Consider the following 25,630-nt stretch of genomic DNA (forward strand, 5'->3'; position numbering starts at 1 on the left):
ATACCTAATTAGTCTAGACACCAGTTATTGTAGAGACTGGAAACTTTTGACTGGGGGAATAAAAGGTGTAAGAGAATTGGCGGAACGGATGTACACAGCTTGAGTGGGGGTGGTGTATGAGACTATATATAAAAAGAAAAATTCTGAGAGGGAATGTCCACAGAGGTGGTGACGTGCCAGTCTTCCCAGCCTGAAATGTGACTTGTATTTACGCATAACCAGTAATCACATTAGTAGAGTAGTATAGTAAGTTAAAAGTATATATATTAAAAATTAAAATAGGCATTTTAAGTAACTAGATAAGACTGATTAAGTTCTGGACACTGCAGGTGTCAACTTGGTATGAGCAGCTGGCTTTGGGAAGTGTGTGAGATATATCTTCAGAATGCTTAGAAGGTTTGTTTTGGATGACCCGAGGATTTGGATAATAAGGTGACTAGGTTCTTTAAGTCAAGGAGTGTTTGTTCAAGACATTATGTATGAGTTTGATAAGTAACATCTTGTTTTTGAAGTTCATTGCTGTTGCCAGTGATTAGTAGCAGAACACACAGTATCTGTGACACAAGCCATGTTGTCATATAGTTTGGCTGGCTTTAAGTTAACATTCTTGAAGGAATTGTCTATGAATAATACACATACAGCAGTTTGTAGGCTGCTGCAGCTCACAGATTAGTCCTTTTTGTAGGGATATGATAAGCATCTTTTAAGTGTATAGCGGTGTGATGGTAAGCATCTTTTAAGTCTGATGTTGCAAGGAAACAGGTAAAAAGTTGGTTGTGAAGTGACATCATTTTGAATTTGAGTGCTATCACAAACAGGTTTAGGAAACAAAGATCCAGAACTGGTCTTCAAGCATTTTCTTTTTTGGCACTAAGAACATCTTTGAATAAAACCCCTCCCCCACCTGGGGAAGAAAGCACTGGTTCCATCACTCCTTGGGACAGCATGTGATAGAAAACAGTTAGAAAAAAGAATGACCCCTTGCAAAGGACCAGCTGTAACCCTGGTGAATGATTTTCAGAACCTGTTTGGCTGAAACAATCTGTTGCCAAAGAGAAAACTGGAGATTCATACTTTCTGGAAGAAAAAAAGGGGCCAGAGTGTATGAGTGGGAGGAGATCACAATGTCTTTTGTATAGTAATTCAGACTTGTTAGACTGTTCTTGGTTTTGGGAGATTCAAGACTTCTTTTTGAACACCCCCCCCCCCCCCTTGAGATTTCTTATTAAACATTTATTTACCTAAATTTTGTTGTCTGTTTGTTTTTTGCCAAAGTTGGATGAGGAGATAAAATCCTTTGGACAGTTTGATAAAGCAGGGCTGAAGAAACTTAGAGATTCCCTAGATTGGCTTGCTTCTTTCATCACTTCTGCAGCAGAGGGGCCACACACTAAATCTCTACCCAAGGGAAAATTTAAAATCTCATGTTTAATATCTGAGAGATTCTGAGAATGCAGTCATGCAAGCCTCTTAAAAACAGTACCAGTGGCTTTAGCCCTGGAAGATGTATCAACAGAGTCGTACACATATTGTATACAATGAGTAGTGTGACCTGTGCAATAGAAAAAACTAAGTTAGTTAAAGCAGATTTTTTCCTCACAAGAAGAAACTGGAGATAAAACATTCCTCATACTTTTACAGTTGGTCAGAACAGACTTTGACATATGAGCCTGACATTTCAAAATTCTGCAAGTCAAGGTTGCAGAAGTATATATGTTTTCCCATACGTATCAGTAATATCATATCCTTAGAGAGAGTAGGATTGGAAATAACTAAGAGCTTAGCAGCAGTGGGATGAACTAAAGTTATAGCTGCTGGGTCAGGTTTGTGAATAGTGTATAAAAAAAAAAGTTTAAAAGAGTGAAGAACCTTATGCATTCTTTCTGCCTTTTAGAGGCAGCTGGCTGACTATAAGGAAAATATCTGCCAATAACACACACGCAGGAGGAATTGGTGTAGGTTCTGAAATATCCTTCTGTAACATCATGTAGTATTTTCTGAAGGACTGAGAAACTTCCTTGTCTACCCACTGAAAACACTGGCACATTCTAGCAATAGCCTCAGAGAAAGAGAACCCCTACATGGAGAATCAGAAACTGAGTTTTGCTCTGGGTCTGATTCAGAAATCTGAGGAGAAAATCCTGTATCTGTACCTGCATCTTCCTGTTCAGATTCAAAATCTTGAATTTCTTCAAGAAAAGAGGAATCCCTCTTTCTTTTCCAGAAACTACTTTACAAGAAGTCAATAGTCTGAATTAAACCCTGAGCCAGACCCAGTAAACTACTCTTATCCAAAGAAGTTTGTGGAGGAGTAGATTACAGGAAAAATGGGGCCAACCATTTTAGTAATGGCAGCAGCTGCTTCCCCAGGGATGGGCACAGAATTCTGACACAAGAGGGAAATCTCCTCTATTCCTGCCTAAGACTGATGAGCAGTAGCATGTCTAGGGCAGAGCAAGAGGGGGAGCTGCCGCAGGTGCAAAGTGTTGGTGGGGGGATGCGGTCAGTCGATCCCAGTGTCTAATGCAGTGGTAAGTTTTAAAAGCCAGTATTGCTTTTGTGGCCAAACCTGAGTACTGTAGCACTCTGTGTGTGGTCTAAACTGTAGCAACTAATTGCTACATTGTAACAAACATTTTGCTACAGTTTAAAAGTTAGGGAAAAAATCCTTTTTTTTTTAAAAACTAAAATCTGAAAGCTGTACCACTCTGTACAGGCAGGGCATAAACAGTAGCAACTATTTGCTACATTTGTAGCAAGTAGTTTCTAAGAAGAAATTCTTTATTTTTAGTAACAAGGAAGGAGATTTGGGGGCAGGGCACAGAAACAAGACCTGTATGAGGGGGTGCATGTTGTGCTTATGGTCACTTGTTTGGTGTGGCAGTAGAAGGAACATCCATTTTTTTATTTTTAATGTATTTATTAATTATTCTTTTCAGTGGAAGAGCTCGGGGGCATGGATCTGTAGTAATAACTGACACAGTTACAGTAGAGCTGAGCAGGTGGTGTTTTGGTTCATTGTGCCGGCACAGGCTGAGCCAGCTATACTTCTGCTGGTTCTCCCTTGCCTACTGTGTGGACCCCAACAACCGCAGAGGACATGGCTAACCCCCAGTCCATAATAGCTGTAGATGTTACACCAGAGGGATCTGGGGTAAAAGATGAGTGATCTGAGGTATAACAAATGACCACAGCAGTCACCCATCTGTGGCTGAGGCAAATTGTTAGAATGCTATGTTGGCAACAACTGTTTGCTTAACTTTTTCTTTTTGTGGCTAGAAGAACGACTGACCATGGCACTTGTACTCTGTTCTGTGGTCAAGCTGAAAGTGGTGCCTCTTTCCCAGGAAAGACCAGCAGCAATTGCCGGAAAACTATCAGTCCACAAAAGTTACTTTTTTGGCATTAAAAGAACAGTAAAAAGCACTTTAAAACACCATGCCAGCCCCACAAAAGAAAAATAAATACAATTTCTCCACAGAAAAATATTTTCAGTTACCTTAAACTACTTTTAAACTGACGGAAAAAATGAGTGCTCCATTTATAAGTATGTTACAGTTTCAAAACAGTCTGTTAAAACATAGCACCCCTAGAATTAAAATAACTTTCCTGAAGAGGAAAGTACTAAAAAAATCAACAAAATTAAGCCAACCACTGATCACTGAAAGCTGCAGAGGAGTGTATAGTTCAGTGGCAATAAAGCTCTGAATGGCTTTGCCACCCAAACATGTCTTTTAGTCAGCTCAGCTCAAGCTGGTTTGACAGTGTGGGTGTAGGGAAGGTACTGTGAAGCTTTGGAAGCTGACCAGCTGTTATATCTTTGGTAAGATATAACCCATATAAATATTATTGCAGGAGTGATCAATATGACGAACATCAATGAAATCATAAACAGCACAGGAACGTTTAGTCATAATGTAGAAGTATAAAAAGTGTGCTGATATTTTAGTGCAAAAATAGTGTATACTAACATTTATTTAGTCACATGCTTTTAAGTTTGCAAATGCTTTTCTATGAATTTAACATGCTTTTAAGAATGCTGTCTTTTGAATTGGGCAGTTTTTAATATCTTCACCTCAGATTTCAATATTCTCCTTCAAAAGAAATTCCTAAATTTAACCGGCTCAGTTACTCAACAGTAAACCATTCTTTTTAATGTAGGAAACAATTTTATATTCATCATTATCACACTTTTTATTATAGCAGTACAATCCCTGGGATTGAATGGGAAATAGGAAATTCACCCTGGGGATCACTTGTGTGTCTCTGCTCGACAGGGGCACAGGAAAATAATTTTCTTGGGTGGCGAAAGCCAGGGTATCTTTTTGGCTAGGCTGATATAGACCCTAGAGCCAATAGCCTAGTACCTGTCTATGAACCTATGATTCAATAATGCCTACACTAAGTATACACCATTCTGAGTGAACAGACAACAGACATAACTCACACCTTCCTGCTAGTTTTAGTTTTCCTACTGATATTCTTGCAACTTTAAATATTTACAGGGATTCATAAGGGTTACCACAAAGACTAGACTACGTATACACTTAGTGTGATCTTTCTGAGTGACTAGAAAGCACAAAAAGTGTGATAAGAATGTGCTTGAATACATATCGTGCACACTTAGTATAGGCTTTATTGAGTCTGGCCCACTGTTTATTATTGACTGACACATGCATGTCTAGAGTGGTTCTGTTTCTCCCCCTTTCCCCCAGTATTTTTTTCACTGTAGTCTATTGTTGTCCTACATCCTTTGGAATCCCATTTGCCACTTCCAGGTAACCATGTGTTCACCTTTACCTACAGGTTGTGCACAGCCTGTATGTGATTAGACTGGCAGACTGAAGGTTGCTCAAAAACTTGGTAACCATCATTCTCGGGACATGCCTGTATTAAGTCACATGTTTCCATCTACCTACAGCCAGCAGACATCTGCGTGTACATGTTATCACAACTCACCATTCTAGAATCTGTGTCTCTGTATGCATGCACGTACCCAAAGTTTCCAGCTTGCACTGCTCTAATGCTGCGTCTCGGTGCTGTCTTTGCTGAATGGAGCAGTCCTTGAGATGCACACTGTATACACACACACACACACACACACACACACACACACACTAACTGTATATGAATATGAATGGTTTGTCATAGACTGAAAGATAGGCAGTGATATTGCCACATGTTAATATGAAGTATTATTAGCTTGCCTTATTGTCTTTTAAGGAAGAACAAAGATTTAGCAGCAAATTTGTCATCTCTTCTTCATTTATGCATGATTTTTATTGTTTCATTGATCCAGTTAGTTATATCTGTTCTGTAGCGTCCAGTAAATTTATTGTTGAGTACATTTGTGCTGTCTCAGCTGTTGCAGTTTTACACAGATGAAAGGCATGATCCCCAGCTATAATGAACTGTTTACTTGAAAATCTATGGACTTGTGGCACCTTGTTATCAGTTACATACATATGTGTGTGTGTCTCTACATATGTATGGATATGTATGTAAAATCTTTCTCATCATGATTTGTTTGATGTACTGTGCAGATTATGTAGAGGCCAGCAGTGGCATAGCTGGCTTTTGTAGTGCCTAGGACCGTTCTTTGAACTAGTACCCCGACTCCTCAGCTATTCACTGGAAGAGCACAAAAAAAAAGTCCACTCTGTTATATGGTGTAAGTAGATAGCCAGACCCATGTCCACTCCCTGCCCCAGCTGTTCAAAGGAAGAGGGAAGGTGGAGCTGTACTCCATTGTACTTGATGAGCGCATAGCCAGAGACAGGCCCCCTCCCTTCTCCCCTTCTGCCCCAAATTTTCACTGGAAGAGCCAAAAAAAAAAAAAAGACACACTGTTCCATTTTACTTTGCTAAACAGATAACCAGATACATGCCCCCCTCTCAACTGAAACAGCTCTTCATTGGAAGAGCAAAGAATTTAAAACAAATTGGTCTGCTCAAGACCCACGCTGTCTCTCCCTGCCATAGCTCCTCAATGGGACAGCAAAAAAAATGGGGGGGTCCTCTCCTGGTGCTCAAAGACAGCCAGATAAACACCCCCTCTGTCCTGAATCAGAGCAAAATAAATGAATAAAAGGTATACGTCACCCATTAGACTGGCTGTCCAAGTCAGCTCTGCCTCAGCTCTTCACCAGAAGAGGTATTTGGATTGCTATAGCTTACCCCACACAAAGCACTGATGCTCTGAACTCCCTTTCTGCACTGACATTCATAAGTGTATGTAGAGAAAAAATATGGGAGCTGCACTTCATGATAACACCCCCCCTAACATCTTGCACCCTGGGCAGTTGCCCCCTTCTTCCCACCCTTGCTACGCTACTGGAAGTCATTTTGAAATTCTTAGTTTTCATGTGCAGCAAATTTGAAAGCATTTAAAACAAAAGTTTTTTGCAAAACTAGCCCCATTTTTGTAGGTCATAGCTTTCATACACAGAAACAGATGCATCCTAAGTTAACATAAAACAGTGTAAAGCATTCAGTGTGCAGTCAAGCATGGCTTGCAATAAAGCAGTAGTGAAAAACAACCATTTATTGTCTTTTCAGAAAGAAATGCAAGATGATGTGCCCTTGGTAACAGTGACATTTGTTGAAGAAGTCTGCTTTTAAAATGTCAGGGGATCATGAATCTCTACAGTGCACAGAGTTTTGTTAACAATGAGCTAGAATAGGAGAGTAATGAAGGTTAACATTCAGGTGTCTCTGTGCAGTGTTGCTTTAGACTGTCGAAGATGAAGTTGACACAAAAAGACTTAAAAGTATTGACGTGACTAGATTTTACAGCTTTCACTGACACAGCGCTGAACAGAAGCAAATGCAATCATTTTGCAACTTCAGCAACAGATATAGTTTGCGTATTTACAAAAAACAATACATGGTACTTTAAACTGGGACTATATTTTACTCTCAAGCTTGCAGAAGAGATTTATATGATACCAATACTGCACAATATTTATTTTACTTTGCTTACCAGGATTGAGCACTGATCAGAATACCCTTTTGTAGGTAATACTTCTTCTTTGTCTTTCGGCTTTTCCCGGTTAGGGGTCACCACAAGAGATCCACCTGTCCACTCATGATTGGCAGTGAAGCTTTACGGTGTTGAGTTGCCAGCCCAGCGCCCAACCTTCCACAGAAGCCACATACATGCACACACTCATGCCTAGGGCTAATTTAGTGTGTCCAGTCCACCTGCAGCATGTCTTTGGGATGTGGGAGGAAACCCACGCGACCACAGGGAGGACATGCAGACTCTGCACAGAAGACACCCCAGCTGAGGATCGAACCAGAGAGCCTCTTGCTGTGAGGCGGCAATGCTGCACCACCGCGGCCGCCCTTTGTAGGCTATACTTCTAGAGGTTGTAAGTTATATTTACTTGTCATTTTTCTTGTCAGTGTTATGAGCATATTTATGTGGCATAGCTGTTAGAAATGTTTGCGTTCTGTTTTGTTGGTGTGCAGTGTTTAGCCAAGCCTATGGAACTAACTCAAGGATTTGTGCTTATTGAAACTGTATTGCCCTTAACAGGTGTTTTAGTGTGCAAAAAGAACATGCCATTGCAATTTCACTCAGTTGCCCAAATGCAGAGCATCATCTTATTTGTTAACTTTCAGCAATGACAAAGGTTAAATGTGCTGTAAGACAGTTTCTTTCAGCAGCCTAATATAATGCATTTTAGAGACTAGGTGACCTGCAACGAACGTTCTCCAGTTGGGTGTCAGTGTACAGGTATTGCCCACTGAAAAACAAGTCCACCACTTCACGCAGCATATTAAGCTGCAGTGGAGCTCAAACAGAAAGAAGGCTAATGGCCGCCATTATTTTATGCTCACTAGGCAGTGCTTTTGTGGTTTAGCGAGTGTAAAATAAAAAATTGAACAGCGTGTGTGTTTGTATGCATGCATGAAAGTGAGAATGAGATTGATCATGCCAGTATTTTATACTCATTAAACACTACTTTTGCTGTTTAGCAAGTGTAAAAATCAAAACAAGCTTACGAAAGAAAGAAAAGTGTGTGTGCGTGTGTGTTTTTCTGTCTACGTGTGTGATTGTGTGCATGAAAGCAGAAGTGTGTGTGTGTGTGTGTGTGTGTGTGTGTGTGTGTGTGTGTGTGTGTGTGTGTGTGTGTGTGTGTGTGTGTGTGTGTGTGTGCATATATGTGTGTGTGCGTGTGTATGTATATTGTTTCTGTTGTGTGTGTCTGTGTGTGTGTGTGTGTGTGTGTGTGTGTGTGTGTGTGTGTGTGTGTGTGTGTGTGTGTGTGTCTGTGTGAAGAATGAGAGTGACTGAACCTTGGCAGCAACAGCAGTTAAGAGGTGTTTGCATACCTCTTGACCTCTTAGATCAGGAAATCTTGATAAAGTCTAAACTAGAGGGGAAACAAAGGGTCAGAAATAAGAACAGAGTTTAAATATTGCTCATATAAAATTAAAAAGTTCCTTGAATAACAGGATTTGTGATAACATGCATTTTATGAAGGAAATAAATTCTGAGACTCAAATGTATGTCATTATTTAGTGACTTCATTCCCCAGTGATTGGCAACAAACCACATATTTTAGGAGTAAGGGACAAAAAAAATGAAATATCTAGATATTTATTTGAAAATGTTACATTTTGGATGAAACATACTTCCTCCAACACAGTTTACATATACTACAGCAAGTTTGAAACATTAGGCAGAGGTACTATTTTATGTCAAAAATGTATAAAAAAGATAATATAGTAATAAAAGTATGTAAGTAAAACACAGCAGTTTTACAGACAGTCCATTCTCTGAGCTCAATAATGCCATCCAGAATATGTGTTACTGTGTAAATAGTGCCATTCCAGGGGTGTAGAAGCCCTTCTCCTGTGGTGTCGGGCCTCATAACACCCTTGGATGGGCATTATTTACACTCTAACACACACCCTGTGGGGCATTATTGCTGCAATGCACATTAACTTTCAACAATTAATCAGAAATGAGCTGCTTGGATGCATAAATGGACTAGTATGTACAACGAAGTAAATGCAAACATAAGTAGTTCGACAAAAGCAAGCCTACTAATGAGACGGGAGGAAAACAGTAGTTACGAAGTATAATGTCTTATTTAAAGCAGTTTTACAATTTATAACTTGCCCAGCTGGTCACTTTAAGCAGACTTCATGTTTAACTATTCTGTTGTCACTAGCTGTGTATTTTGCTTTTGTAAAGTATAGCAGGACATGTAAATGCTAAAACGACTGCGCATCATATACAAGATGTAAATGATAATGTTTGTTGTTAAGCATGCTGTGCATATGGTCTCAAAGTTGTGGAAATGATTTATTCATATTGTACGTAGTCCAGATGTGATACGTTGGTAACCATCTTGAGTAGGGTTTCATCATTTTCATCCTTTATCCGGGCCTACTTCACATGACTGAAATTTCATTTGACCGAGACCAAAATATCTCATTTTCAAAATACTGAAAACTTACTTGACTGAAACTCATAATACTGAAACTTTACAATGCTGTCTGTGTCTTTCGGCTTTTCCCGGTTAGGGGTCGCCACAGCGGAACTCCGGTCCGCTAACGATTGGCAGTAGATTTTTACATGCCGAGTTGCCGGCCCTGACGCACAGCCTTCAACGAAGGTACGCCCATTCACGCATGTCTTCACACAGAAGGCGCTCTAGCTGAGAATCGAACAGGACAATGTCTTACTGTGAGGTGACAACGCTACCACAGCACCACCACTGCAGTCTTGAAACTTTACAATGCTACTTTTCAAAATACTAACCTGTAAACCATAGACATGCACACTTACACCACCAATGACTAACTCTTTCCAGAACTTAAAAACTACTGACGTACCCTCTTAAGAGAAACCAGACGATGTAAAACCAAATTATTTGGGAGGCTATGCCCCCACATCCCCTAATATGAACTATATATACTAACTCCAGGATCGCCCTGCAGTGAGGAAAAGGGCATATACCTTTTACTTACCTTACATATTACTTGAGATACTTCCCATAAAAATGTAAACAGCCATACCCACATTTAGAAACACTGCAACACTACTTTCTACATGACTATTGATATTACAGTAATTCTTTTTATCATAAGCAAGTCACAGGAGAAGGGAAACCCACATCATGTCTATGGCTTACAATTCAGTATAATGAGATTCAGTCAAATGAGTTTTCAGTATTTTGAAAATTCGGTATTATGGTCTCGGTCAAGTGAAATTCAGTCAAATGAAATTTCAGTCATGTGAAGTAGACCCACATATTTACATATGGTAGCCATATAAATAAATGTTAATTAAGCAGTACTCAACAATTGGAGTTTTGCTTGATATCCCAGAATTCACATCTGTGTTTATCTGCTCATTGCAAACAAAAATAATTTGTATTCCACTTTCAGAAAATTAATCTGAAAACTACGTTTAAAAACTATTTTTATTGGAATACATGTGGAACTGCTTGTAAAACTGTGGTACTTAATGACTACTTTTGCTTTGCAGTGTATAGGCTGGAGCAGCTCCCTGTTTTTCTGTAGCAGCTAAGCATTACGTTTTTTTAAGATTTTTCTGTTAATAGAAATAAACTAGACTAAGCACAATTAACTGCAGTGACTGTATGGTGTTGAGGACCACTCTTGAGAACTTCGTATTTCAGAGTCCATCATCTCATTGTACATCATTGGAATTTGTAGATTTGCAGTAACACATAGCAGGATTTAGACTTCTGAATTCATTTGAGAAGTCATCCCACAAGTAATATTCAGTCAGTCTGTTGAAAATCAATTTCACCAAGACTAGTTGAGCGCAGCAGCCCAAATAGAACTTTACCTTGTTACTTACCCTGAGGGTTGGTGACCTCGGAGTTAGTTATAACTGGGGGAGGGGGGAGTGCAGGGGGCCCCAATCAGCTTGGATACATTGCTCACATATTGGCAGTTCCTGATAATTGAATGCATTAGTCTTTTTTAACATAGTAAAATGACTTCTCGTATTCAAAAAATATATAATATATCATCCATAACTTCCTTAACATGCATGTTTTTTTTTTTTTTCTATAGGGTTCAACAGTCATGAGTCTGCTTTGTTTTGCAGTGTTACTTATTCTGAAGTTGTTTCTTTGTTTAAGATGTGTGCTTTACTTCCAATGGTGGAAGGGTTGCCTGGTAACTAAAGCATTTGTTTCCCTTTCATCAGATGATATGGAGGCAATTCCTGTCAAGCAGTTTGTTAAGCACATCGGGGAGCTATACGCCAACAACCAGCATGGTTTCTCTGAAGAGTTTGAGGTATGTTTCTATATAGCAACTGAAATTGTGCTGTTCATAAAATTTCAAATCTTGAATGTTTCTCTTGCTAGATTATTTTTGTGGTGTTAAGGGCACTTTTATATTGGGATATCTATATATGTAGTTAAAGTAAAATCTTAAACATGTTTCTGAGGATGACATATTTTGTAATTTAATAAATGATCATTAATTAGTCAGTATTTAAGGTGAAATAATAGACTTGTACATATGTTTGACAGACACAGATAAGCAGTTATGTCTACTTTGCATACCCACCTTTTTTCCATCACATTTACTGATGCCTATTCTTCATCAGTTGTTTCTTTGTTACTGTCCCAGTCATGGTTGAATTTCTTCACTATCATTGACAAGCCTTACATTAATACCAAACTCTTGCCACATAAATCGGATGTTGTCCGTAAACAAAGAGAAGTAAGAGATAGCTGCCAGCTCTGGACCTGGCTGGAAAAGTGCCCAAGAGAACAGTCTAGTATTTTTTTTTTTTGTGCTTAACATCTTTTATCCGTGGCATGTGGAGAAAGATAGCAAAGTTCTATAAAAGTGACAGACGAGGAAAAGATGCTACAATTTGCAGTATTGACTAGATTGCAGAAATGTAGCTAAAATATAAGTCGAAACAGCATATAACATATTTGCATATGTAGTTTAGTGTTTATGATAGCTGACAACTACAGTTAACCATTTTAAACATTATATTTCTAAACAACTATAATAATAGCTTAGTCACAAAAAAAAACAAAGCAAACATGATATTAGTATATGTTTTTCTTTGCCTTATGCATGGACTGATATCTGATATTAATCAGACTGCCTAATTGCGTATTGGTCCACTTAATGACTTCAGTCATAAAAATGAACATTTCTATTCATGAGGGCTGCAGATGTGGCTAGTGTTAAAGTAATTTACTTCTATTGACTGTGCTTTGCTTAGCTGAGCAGAAATATTAAGGTACCTAACTATGTTTTTGGTATGCTGAAGAAACATTTATCCCTTGGAGGGCAACGCTTGATTAGGGTGATCACATTCAAATCAGCCCTCACAATTATTCTGGCATGGAGGCTCAGGTGTTAGTAATCACATCTGCTTTGACCATCATTTCATTATTCGGAGTAATACACGACTACATCTTTGAATCTCATCCTGTTTACAGCACATTGTGATTTGCTTCCATACATTTCAGTATTGTTGAAATAAAGCTTCTAACTTGGTAGCGTATGCTGTCTTCAAAGGGAGACATCTCCACTATTGTAGAACTGTGAACGTCATTCTGAAATTAGGTCCCAACATTAAAAGTCATAATGATTGTAATTTAGTACATTTCTCAATGTAACAGTGCCTTGCAAAACATACTAGGTTGGCATTTGTATTTCTGGTTTTCTAAAAGGATAAGCAGCAGTCATGTAAATTAACTAATTATGATGCTGTTAGAAGACAATGTGTTTAATTTGTTGCTATTTGGCATATTTTTAGTTATGTTTTATTCATGGACTCAACCATCAGTCATACCAGTTTTAAAATAAGAGAAGCTTCACTATTACAGTAGGTAATATTTTTTATTTGCATCTTCCAGCATAAACAGCATTACAGAAAGGTTATGGAGATATCATAAAACAAGAAGACACTATGGCTAAGGGTGTAAGGGTACAGGTTACAAAATGCCCTACAGTTTTATGATGAATGGTGTGTTTATGCCTGCTTTGTGGCATGACAAATGTGTGGAATGCAGTGTGATTTGATTATCACGTCATTGTCCTGAGTACTACATTTTGTGAACAGCTTTCCTGGCTTCTAATCCAGTGTAAAAGCCACTGTTTCCAAATTGCAGTAGGCATAAGAACAGAATATAATAAATGCTGGCAACAGTCTTTCAAGCTTTGGTTGTATGTACTGAGATTTTAACAGCAGTTTAGCTAATTTTGGAAAACGATATACTCTGAAGCCATGTTTGATGCTGTAAGAGCAAAGGAGGATGTTCACCATACTATTTACTATTAAGTCCTCATCAGTGGGATATCCTGCCCAATTTCTATAGTAGAGCAAAACATGCTTGCAAATTCGATAAAAAAGTGAACTGTTATTGGTTGCTGTGATCTGGTAAGGTTACATGTTCAATTGGCAAAGCAACAAATAGGGATTAATATCAGAAAATACAAAGTCACGAGTTTTTGCATGGAAAAAAAACAGAACATCTGTATAGTTGTTGAATATCTCGTACTGCTTTTTGTGTTTTGCGGGTGTGAACGTGTGTGCACAGGCACATCGTATCTTCATTGGAAGTTTGCATTATTGGGCAGTATGGAAGATAAAGATCCCAGAGTTTTGAGGGTTTAAGGTGGTAATCACTCTTTTTACTAATGACAGAGAAGAAAGAAAAGAAGAAAGCACCGTTATCTGGAATATATAACGTGGACTCCGTGAAGTCAGAGCTCATTTTTACACTCTGCTATGCTCTGTGATTTGGATTGTGGCATAGAGATCTGGAAAATTGTAAATATTGGTTATAAGTGAATAGGTAATCAGTATCATGGTGGAATCAGAGTAGGAGTGGCAGTCGCAGGTTTGGAATATGTGTTAGCTGGCTAGAGGACAGTTATGTACACAGATTCCTGAGAGAGAGTTTTTTGTCGTAGAGTGCAAAAGCAAGTACATTAGGATTGTGTAGTATGCCTTGAGGATTGTGTAGTTCTGAAATTTAGAGAACCATCTTTATGTAGAGGGTGGTGGCCTGTAGAACCCCCTCCTTACCTGAGAGATGTGACATAGGAAGGAATTCTGAGGGGAAGTTGTCATGAACTGATAAAAGAGGTATGAGAGGAGAGGTCAGTAGCAAGGACAAGCAGAATGGTCAGTTTTGATAATAACATTAGCTGGCTTCAGTGAATGTATGTTAGGCCGCATAGTAGTCTCTTACATTAATGCTTGGTAGTTTCAAACAACTAGTCAGAAATGAATAACATAAGTGGAGAACAAAAGGGCTTAGTGGGGACTAGCAACTCGGGTTAGTGATGCAGCTGTAATGGACTCGGTAGGCAAAACAGCGTTATCGATCAGCTGAGTCGTATGGCTGTATGCATTCTGTCAGCATGTGGCACAATGTGATCTGTCAAACAAACAGGTAATTACATTTTCTTATAGTTCATAATAGATTCAGTGTAACATTTTTGCAGACATTGCCCCTGTAGTGTGCAGCTTTATGCATCTTTGCTCAGTACATAATTTCTTCTCTGAAAAGCAAAGTCCTTTGTGTGTTGTGAAGGGGGTAAGTATCTTATACTCAAAGGTGAACTTTGCGCACTGCTTTTACAACCCCCCCCCCCCGCACACTAAAATTCAGAAGGCCAAGTGGGATGGAATCATTTTATCCTACAGCTGTCGACTCCCAAAATAAAATATTCAAAACTGAATTAATAATGATGAAGATTATATTTCTGAAGATAATTTGTTGCCTTTTCCACTCAAGGTCTTTTGTATTTTGGCTTATCTTTTCCTGTACACGCCCTGGAAAGTGTTATGGTAGCTGGCAAATCTTGTGGCATACAGGACAGTACCTTTATATTAAGGGGTTTAAACACAGTATTGTTCTGCTGCACATTTTTGGTTATTTCTAAATGATCACTGTTTCACACTCTGACCTGCTGCGTTTGTGTAAAGGCGTGCCATAACAGAAAAAGATGAAAATGAGGATACCCATGCCCTGCCTTCCTCTCCTTTTTGAAAGAACAGTCTGCTCTCTGTAGGAGGTGGTGGTGTATTACCTTCTGAGGCTGCTTACTGTTTAAAGCAGTTGTCACTCTGTAGGGGGAAAACTTTGCTTCATGAAAAAATACCCAAAATGTTTCTGTTCTCATATAAGAACAACACAACTGTAAAGTCCTTCTTATCTCATGTGTTTTTCATTTATAACTATACTGTACAAAATCACAAAAAGTTTGGAGGAATTAATTATTTTGTTGTAATTTCATATAATATGGATGTTGTAGTCAGTACTATTTAAGTTAACTGGGTACCACAGGGAAGGGCTATTAGTGACAGCCCTTGTTGGTGTAGTGGGATGCTGAGTGCCTTTTAGAGTGTGTTACCCTTAAGAATTTCTATTTTTTTTGTCTATACGTATGATATATGGTTCATATTCATGTATTTTATGTGCGTAGGAAGTGCAGCGTTGTACAGCCGACATGAACATCACTGCAGAACATTCAAATCATCCAGATAACAAGCACAAAAACAGATACATCAATATCCTAGCATGTAAGTAAACATGAGTATAAAGAAAACTTTGTTGCTGGCCCTTCATAAATATCTATTTTGTGTATTTAATACAGTGCTGTAGAACTGAGAGTTTTTATGAATTTTGTACTGTACTTGGTTTCCACCCTATGTCTGTGTGACAAGGGTTGATGAATGAATTTAGACAGGCAGAGAGGTGGGTTTGGGCACATATGCAGAAAAGCAGAAGGCAATCTGGTGAGGAAGATTTGGGACAGACAAGAAGGCAAGAGGAAACAACGGTGTTAAGCACAGAGGTGGATGGACTGTGTGAGAGAAGACCCATGACAATCAGGCATGACTGTCTGAGGAGGTAGGAGAGCGGTAGTGAATGAACAGAGATGGCAACAGTTGACATGACACCCCACCTTAATTTTGAACATGGGGGAACAATGGGTTTGAGTATGATGATGATGGTGATTAGCATTGGGCCTGCATAGGTATTGGAAAGGAATAACCATCCATGGCTAACTCTCTCCACGTGCACAAGAGGAGGTAACTTCTGATGTGAAACAGACCCATTTCACAGACCCAGGCTGTTGGAGCTCATGCTGGTTATTGAAAGCTGACATATGCATGATACATAAGTGCACACCGTATCTCATAGCAGGGAGCAAAAAAACAGAGTTCATCTCCTCGGGATGGCACCTGAGCTGGGGCTCCATGTTTACTTTTGACCTTAATCCCCAGCTTTGTGACTGGCTGCAGGACACTTAATCCAGGGGATGGTCAGTGGCCAGGAGTATAGCCAGAAATATACATTTTGTACTCATACCTAATGTTGCTGCCCTTTACTGCCCGCCTATCATTTTAAAAATGTATTCAGCCATCAAAGTGGCACCCCAGACCAGTTTATATCAGTTTGTCAAAGGTTCACTTCCGCAAACCTTTCTTCACCAACCCAAAACCACCAAACATTCACTTCCCTGAATGTTCACATAAAAAAAAATATTTCAGCTGGGGAAGGAAGCATTTGGCCAAAATTACACCAGAACAGACACCCCAGTATGTCAAACCCACCCAATGTAAGGGGCTGTGCCCCCCACACCCCCAACTGTATTTACCAACTCCAAGATTGCATTACAGTGGGGAAAAGGGTAAATGTGTTAAATTAGTCAACTGTTCCTTCCCCTACTTAAATCTTTCGCAGATGTGAACGTTCATGGAACTGAACGTTCGGTGGTTTCATGTCAGTAAAGAAAAGGTTTGTGGAAGTGAACCTTTGACAAACTGATATAGACCCCCCCCCCCCCGACATATAGGAATGGGCTAGATTATTTTCAACTGATCCCATTTATACCCATAAAAAGCTATATTTGGAGCTGTATTCTTTTCACACAAGCATTCTTTGTGTACCTCTGTACTGTAAATATTTGTTTACACAGTCTAAACGTTAATATTGAAGTTTCCAAGAGATGCTCAAGAACAATATACCCTTTTGGTATGCCTAGCTACAGCCTTGTCAGTGTCCAAGGCCTGATGTTATGCTTGGCTTACTGAGCGATAACAGGAGTTTGAGGTATACTCTCCCAATACTGATGGTTAGTTAAAAAAGGACAGACAGCAGGAAAGTGCAGATAAGTATCAAAAAGAACTTGTGCTGCTGTTCAAACAGAAATATCTTAAGTTACACTAAACATTACCATTAAATTGTGTTCTTTAAATGCTAACAGTGTAGTGTACGTGGGTGAGGTGCAGATGACACTGTCTACATTGAGTAAATGCTGTTGAATGTTTTGTGATATTAGTGAATTCACCATTCAGTTTAATCCACCCAGTCCAAGGTACAGTAGGCTGCAGTACTGGCTGTAACAGGTTGGAGAGATGACTTTTGCTGCACTGAACCTGTCCGGGTGATAGACATTCAGTATTGCAGTGATGTTTCTCCTCCTACTCTAATAAAGGCAGCTGCAGTATCCTAGCCAAATTACTGATTGACTGTGCATGCAGTCCTAGTGGAAAAGTGACAGTTCTCAAGCTGCTGAGATGTATAATATGGAGTGTTAGTATGTTCATTTGACAAATAAGGAAAATGTATTCTACCCTTTCTAAAAGTATTTTTTTGTTGGCCCATGGCCATCAGTAAGCCACCCTTCCATTACTTGTACTCAGTAAATGGCTGGATATCAGGCCCTTGCAAGCTGGATAATTTACAGATTCATAGGATGATATTAGGCTATTGGCCCAGAGGCCCTTATAAGCCTAGCCAAGAATTTCACCCATGTTCCCACAAAGTCAGCACATGTTTTCCCTGCCCAGCAGGGACACAGGTGGGATCCCAGGGGTGTATTTTCTGTTTCCCATCCAGTCATCCAGGTTCCTCTTAAAGAGGGCTAGTGAGGTACTGTCGAAGTCACTGGGACACAAATCTGTCCCACCAACAAGTTCTATTAATGTCACAGAACAGCTTTAGGCCTCGCGTGCAGGTTGTGCGAGTGGAGTTTGACTTACAGATATGCAGCAACTCCATCAAAGCTGAGTCTGAGATGGCCTTGTATGCCAGACACAGGTCACCTCTCAGCAGTCTGTACGTGACTGAGTAGAGGGCCAGGGCATTTAGCCTATCTGTATAGGATAGGTGTTTGAGACCCTGGATTTTCCTGGTCAGGAACCTCTGTGGTCTCTCCAACTGCTGCATGTGCTTGGCAAAGTACATGCCAAAGGAGATTGTACTCGATAATGGGTCTGATAAGGGAGGAGTACAGGGATGCTATGACCTTGTTCCTGGATGAAATACCCTTACTTATGAGGTAGGCCATGTAGAAAGCCTTCCGTACAATGGAAGCAACATAGTGGTCAAACGTCAGGTTGCTATCAACCTGAGTGCCCAAGTCCCTCACGACTGATTGCATGCTTAGTGCATTGTTGTTAATGTGATAATTAGTGGGGACACCATTTTCCCCAAAGGGGATAATGATGCATTTCTTGGCATTCAGTTTGAGGCCATGCTTCTGACACCAGTCATTAGTTTGGGTAAGGCCCTCTTGGAGGATGTTCACATTGCTAGGGGAAATTATGACGGTGCCCAGCTTGCAGTCATCTGCAAACTTGGTCAGCCACAGACCACTGGTTTTGCCTTGCACCTCAGAAAAGTATATCCCAAACAGTAGAGGCCCTAAAACCAATCCTTGGGTTACACCCCTAGTTATGAGTCTACTACTAGAGGTGGCCTCCCCTATTTTGACTGAGTGGGTTCTATCAGTGAGCCAGTTAGCTACCCATCTGGTAACATATGAGTTGATGCCTACCTGGGAGAGTTTATCTATTATGCCCAAGTGGGGAATAGTGTCAAAGGCTTTTTAGCTAGGTCAAGGTAGATTGTGTGCACTGTTTTCCCCTCATCCATGGCCTTGATGACTGTTTCTAAGAAGGCAACCAGGTTTAATAGGCATAATCTCCCTTTGACAAAAACAAACTGTGTGGGATCAAGTGTTTGGTGCTTGCCAGTGTCCTTGTTTATAAGGTCCATGATAATGTGTTCCATGACCTTGCAGATAAGGCTAGTTAGGCTGATTGGCCTATAATTACCTGGGTCGGTGGACACTCCACCTTTGTGTAGAGGGATGACAGTGACTGTCCTCCATTCTGCTGGGGTGAAGCTGGTGCACAGGCTTTGGTTGAATAGGGTGCCTAGTGGTGCTGAGAGCTCTTACCTGAGTTCATGTAGGACACAGCCAGGGATATTGTTGGATCCCATGGAAGCTGTATTTTTTGCCTTTGAGAGGACATTAATTACCTGCTCCGTGGTGATGAGAGGAGGGGGGCAGATGCTGGGGATGTCCTGGTTTAATGATGGGGGGGACAACAGGATTGAGTGTAGGCCCATGATGGATACAGAAGTTGCTGGATAATCAGATGAAAAAAAGTTCATCCATTTATGCTTTGGTCAAATGAAAAGTACACAAAATGGAAAAGTAGCCCTGTCCCAACACAACAATTTTTTTTATCATGGTTTTCTTATGTGTTCAAGGTAAGTGACTTGACTGATGTGATCATAGTTATGCCTTTAGTAGAATTTAGCAGATTTAAATTGCGCAACCCGTATCTCTCAAAGGGCAGATGTCTAGAGCAGAGGATGGCAGTTTTAATGTTGCAGAGATCATGTCAAAGAAACTAAAACCAGGGGATGTCAAAAGGGATTGTGTGTTTACTTATTTGTTTTGATTGCTGTGAGAGGTGTTTACATTTTCCTCCAGGATGAAATTATTTTGGTTTTAATGTGTGGCAGGATAGACAATTAAAACACGTTAAAATGTAATTTTTCACAAAAGTGAGGTTGGAATTGGAAATCAAAAACAGTTTTCTTGCATAGGAGCAAACAAAGTGACAGTACTTAAGGAAGGAAGGAAATCCACATTACTTTCTCCTTGTTTTTTTAAGCATGCACACCTAAATGCATTAATTTATAGTGAGGTATTACTTATCACCAGTTACTACCCGTTAATCTTAAACTGCTTTACACCCTCTTCCTATAGGCTCTTTCATTTACTTGGGATACAATGTAAATACATCTGTGTTAGCAGAAGCGTAGCAGGGGTCTCTGTAGTTTGCTGATAGCTCCTACTTCCCTGCCTCAGTCCCTTCTGTGGTGTGGGGGTGTCATCCCTCTGCATAGAGTGCAGACCTTGTGCAGCCTTCTTTTTTAGTATCGTGGTCTGAGAATTGGTGGTGCTGCTAACTCCTTCATTCTTCAGGCTGTATTTTATGTACCTTGTTTTGTCCCACCAGAGCTGGCAAACTGTCATTTAATGGATTTACAGTGTTCATGGTCCCATGTATGCATTTCTTCCTTCTGCCTGTTTGATGCAGAATCATGTCTGAATCCCCTTTCTGCCTGTAATTGCCCTCTAGTGAGCACTAATGTTCAGTCCTGTGACAGACCAAAACCCTGACTCCCTAGTTGTGGAAGGACATCGACTGCTGACTTCTCCGTGCAGTCCCTCCCAGCCAGTCCTTCACAGACAAAGTTGCTAAATGATCTCTGGTCACTTTTGACCCGGACTAGCCCTTTCCCTTCGTGAAAGCAAGCAGGTTTATAAAAAGAGGTGTATATTGTTGTGGTTGTTAATGTAATTTGAATGAAAGCGGAAGTGTTATTCTCCAGAATAGACTCACATGCAGTGCATTTGTTAACTTTTCATATGTACATCATGTTGCACTGAAATGTTCATTTGTAATCGCATGCTTATTTCATGTAGATATTTTGCAGAGTCAGTTGTTTGTATTCCCTAAATCCTTACATTCTTACGGTTGCCAACTGTCCAGAATTGTTTGGACTGTCCAGAATTAAGGGATACTGTCCAGAAAATGGAAAGGACAGCATATTGTCCAGAAAAATACCAGGAGAAAAAATATTAATTTTCTTTTAATTTAAAAAAATTTTTTTTTTTAAGGGTGTTCTTCTTTAAGAACACCCTTTGCGTCTGGTCACACACAGATACAGAAGACAAAAACAGTCTTTTGCATCTGCGTGACTGATTGTTTACGTCTTTGTTTTCCGCATGCGTGGAATTTGAATTCTTGAAGACATTTGAACTGTACAGCGGACCAGGAACAAACATCTTTCAAATGTGGTTCAGGTACTTATGAAATGTTGCAGTTTTACCTATTCATTCCACAGTCTGTTTGCTTATATAGAGGAAGCAAAATGTGGAATTCATAGCTATACCGTAATATTTCAAAGTACTGTTATTGGATATTAAGTCACTATGTTGGCAGCTAAAGTTGCAAGCATTAAAGATACTAGGTCTGAAGGACTCCATGAATGTTAAATGTGTCTTGAAGCAGAAGGCTACTGAATTATGATACTGTTTTTAGTTATGATGCTGTGTTACTCATATTTTCACTAAGTGATTAAGTAGTATATTTTTGTTGCACTTGATTTATGCATTTCAGTATTATTGGTGGGGATGCAATATTTTAATGAGATTAAAGAAGTCTTTTAAATGTTTCTTTTTCTGGGTGAATTTATTTCTGGTGACAGATGTAGTCACAGACTTCTGACAAATATTAGTAACTGGTGCTATACAAATGTAATGTATCCAGAAATGCAAGTGCGACAAGCCTGAGGATGCTGTTGTACTAATCAAATCTAGTTGTGTTAAATACTAGCAGACAATTTAAGCATTCCCCTCCCTCTATAAAGGTGATGGATGCCAAACCAGTATTCAGTGAGAGCATGTCAGAAGACCATATGATCAAATCAATGTGCACATTCATGTATCTGATTTTATGATTGCCTTATAAAGCTTAGAGTACCACGGACACATGATACTGCAATACTGCATACACACACACACACACACACACATATATATATATATATATAGAGAGAGAGAGAGAGAGAGAAAGAGAGAGCTAGATATGTATATATGTGTGCGTGTGTGTATATATATATATATATATATATATATCACATACATGATAATGCATACATACATACATATATATATATATATATATATATATATAGGTCCCCAATGTTTTTATTGAATGCCATTTCTTCAGCAAACACCGGGGGGTGTGGTTTAATGTCAGTTGTACAGATAGCCATGCAGTGGAAATGTTGATATTGTGTAATGTCAAGATATGTCAATGATACAGATAGCCACACAGTTGAAATGTTGATATTGTGTAATGTCAAGATAGGTAAGTGAGGTTGGAGGTGTGAGAGTGTTTCTGCATGTGTATGTGAGGTAGGGTTAGGATCGGGGATGAGCAAAAGATAGGTGTTATATATTTATGTACAAGTTTGTGTATTTTAGGGTTAGCGTCGAGATTAGGTTAGGGGATAAAATATAGTATTGTCTATGTGTCCAAGTGTGTCTTGTGTAGTGGTAGTATTATGGGATGGATGAAGGTAAGGTATAGGGTTAAGGCAGAGGAAAGGGGCAGCATTATACGGTTAGCGCCCATTACTGGCCAGATGCATTTTCTTTGAATGTGGGTTTTCAATGCTGTTTCAGTGAGTTTCAAAGGCAGAAAAGTTTTAATGTTAAGTCTGTTTTCATTGTGAAACTGTATTACTTGTTTAGCAAATGTCTATCCGTGTTTGTGCTATAAAATTTGAAATAAAAGTTTTAAATTAAATCCAAATGTCTGTAATCATTGTAGAAGTAAAGCAGAAAACAGTATGCTCACTGAGAGTTTTGAACAGTGTTTATGTCAACAGAGACGAACTGGAGAAATAGCCAAAGTAATGGGACACTGGAATGGCTGAACAAGAGGGGATGGGGGTACCAAAATTACATGCATTTTGCTTTGAAGTACATGTCCAGAATTTTTGACATGAAAAGTTGTCAACCCCGAATTCTGGTGTTTTATTCATGTTTGTTGTTTTTGTGAATCTAACTTTGCTGTGTTTGTTATCTTTTGACTTTTTTGTAATTGCTTTGTAATGAAGTCACTTACTAGAAAATACTGCTGCACACTTACATGTTTCAACTTCCCACTTTTACTGCAGGAGCCTTATGCAGTTTGCTCAGCATCCTAGTTACCCACCAAAGTTCCCTATAACTCATTGCTTTAAAATAAGTCCACTGTTAAAATTTTGTGAGGGTTATAATGCACATTTGACATTTTAAGAGCATCTATCAGAACGTGAAATTCAGTTTTTCTTCTGAAGTAGGCAGTTATTGTTTTATGATCCTTGTATGTTTTCTTACAGATGATCATAGCAGAGTGAAGTTACGTCCATTAGCAGGAAAGGATTCTAAGCACAGTGACTACATAAATGCAAATTATGTTGATGTAAGTAATATAGTAATCTGTGACTGTATGCCAATTTTGTCATTTAATTTATTATTTTAATGGACAGTGTGTGTGTGTGTGTGTGTGTGTGTGTGTGTGTGTGTGTGTGTGTGTAGTAGTAGTTTTTCTCACATGTGTATACTATGCTGCTTTGTCTAGGGCTACAACAAATCCAAAGCATACATTGCCACTCAAGGACCATTAAAGTCCACATTTGAAGACTTCTGGAGAATGATTTGGGAGCAAAATACAGGAATAATTGTGATGATTACAAACCTAGTTGAAAAAGGAAGGGTATGTTTTGCATGTGTTATGTTTTCATTGAAACATTTGTAAATAAGTCCAGGATAAGTTAAAAAAAAATCACTTCTGCCCCAAGGAGAAGAGCAGATCAGGTTATGCATTTAGGTGCACCATGTTTTGCACAAAGTAAGGTGATGCCATGAGTGAGCTGTAGGCCATAGAAATGAAGATGAGGAAACATTTCTCCTTAGAATAACAGAAAAACATCAAAGCTTGGTTAAATTAGTTTTGTTTTAACAGTTGGGGGAGAAGGTCGTAAACATGTTTCTAAACACTTTAGAGGTTTTGCAGGCTTTTCTGTGCATCATTGCAAGCAAACTTTATACACCTTGTATGCATGTGTGAATGCTATTTATATGTAGCTATTTCATACCTAATGTGAATGCACAAATCTGAAATGTATGCTGGAAATAACACATTGATAGGTAATATCAGTCCTACAGACCTATTGTTGGTTCACGTTCATTCAAGTTTGGTATTAGTATATACCAGGAGAAAGGTATATGAATACCTATTAGTGAACCTGGAAGTTGGTGAACTGGAATCAAACTTTTTTTTTTTTTTTATTTTGGAGTAAGTTATTTTATTTTAACTGTGTATTATTATTTTTTTGTGTGGCCTCACTTTTTATATCTCTCTGTCTTTCTCCCTTTCGCAAAGCTAATGGCACTGTGGAATGTAATGAGTAAAGACTGACAGGGGTGGGTAGAGAATATTTTATTGCGGACTGTTTACTTTGACTTGTTTACAGTGTTGGTAGTATGGAGTTTACTGATAAGGTCCTAACGTAAGGTTCTGTCAAATAAAAAAAAAACATAAGCACTTTAACATTAGAAGACATCCTCTGCTGTTGGCTGTTAAACTCACAGGAAGTAAATATACAGTACAAAAACGCTACTGATGAGAGAAGCTTCACTTCAGGGTCTCCTCAGTAAACTCAAGCCTAAGGACATTGACGATGAGTCCAGACTGGAGGCAGTTTCTGTCAGTACATTCTGTCACTTGATAGGATTTGTGGATTCATGAGTAAGCAGTTAATGCCTACAGATGGAAACATCAGACTTAGGGCAAGCTGTACTATAAAGCAGACTTCAGAGAATGAAAGTCTAGTGTAGTTTTCTTTGATAACACTGCATAGACGTCTTTGTGAGGCATACAACTACTGCCAAAGGTAAACTAGGAAGTCAGGAAAAAATCACAAAACCAGAAGCAAAATCCACCAATGTACACAGTTTATTGACACAATTGAACACTTTCATCCTTTAGGAATTCATCAGAATAAAATCATGATGTCAGTAAGTAATGTCTTTAGATACTATGAACTGGTACATCATTAAAAAAAAAATGAATAAAAAATCATTAATCAATTAGTCCATTTAATTCAGTGGGAAAATGCTTTTCCCCTTTAAAGAAACACCCACACACAAAAGTGCAATACATTCCAAATAAAGCTATAGAACTAATGCAAGTTTCAGCTTTAATTATTAATAATTAGTAATTCAAACTGTAGGTGAGACTGAACGACAGTTTCATATTTAAGTTGTATGTAGTTGATAAAATAAATAAATAAATGCACCTGTTTCAGATGAAGTCCTAATGTTAAAGTGCTCAAGTGTGTCAATAAACTGTGTACATTGGCGGATTTTGCTCCCAGTTTTGTGATTTCTTCCTTGCTTCTTAGTTTACCTTTGGCAATAGTTTTATGAGTTTTTACTGTGTTGCCAATTGGCGTCTATGGAAACCAGTTGAGCTGTAACACCTCCGTTAAAGCAGGATGAGTGGTCCGCATCTATCAGGAATTTAACTTTCCTCATTCAGCAATTCTCACAGAGAGTCAACGATTTTACATTTCAGCACACTTTAAGGGAAGACACCTTATATTGGCGAACAGCAGAGTGCAATTGTGTGGCCCTGAAAGTAGTCATAACCTGGTGATGGAGATTCATGCTACTTCAGATAATGAAAAGAACTAACAGCCACTACAATAACCATGGATTT

At 39.0% G+C, this 25,630-nt stretch overlaps 1 protein-coding gene across 1 annotated transcript in view; it reads left to right on the top strand.

Moving 5' to 3' along the window:
• The window catches only part of PTPRG (protein tyrosine phosphatase receptor type G), a 3,415,981-nt gene that overhangs the window by 3,217,024 nt on the left and 173,327 nt on the right, over nt 1-25,630 (top strand). The window contains exons 17-20 of the mRNA XM_044077514.1: nt 11,201-11,292; nt 15,466-15,562; nt 23,247-23,329; nt 23,489-23,623. Coding sequence (XP_043933449.1) covers nt 11,201-11,292; nt 15,466-15,562; nt 23,247-23,329; nt 23,489-23,623 — 407 coding nt within the window. The remainder of the gene's footprint in view (nt 1-11,200; nt 11,293-15,465; nt 15,563-23,246; nt 23,330-23,488; nt 23,624-25,630) is intronic.

This window comes from Protopterus annectens, chromosome 7.part0 (genome assembly GCF_019279795.1).
Source record: "Protopterus annectens isolate FY-2018-M chromosome 7.part0, PAN1.0, whole genome shotgun sequence".
NCBI classification, from domain to species: domain Eukaryota; kingdom Metazoa; phylum Chordata; order Ceratodontiformes; family Protopteridae; genus Protopterus; species Protopterus annectens.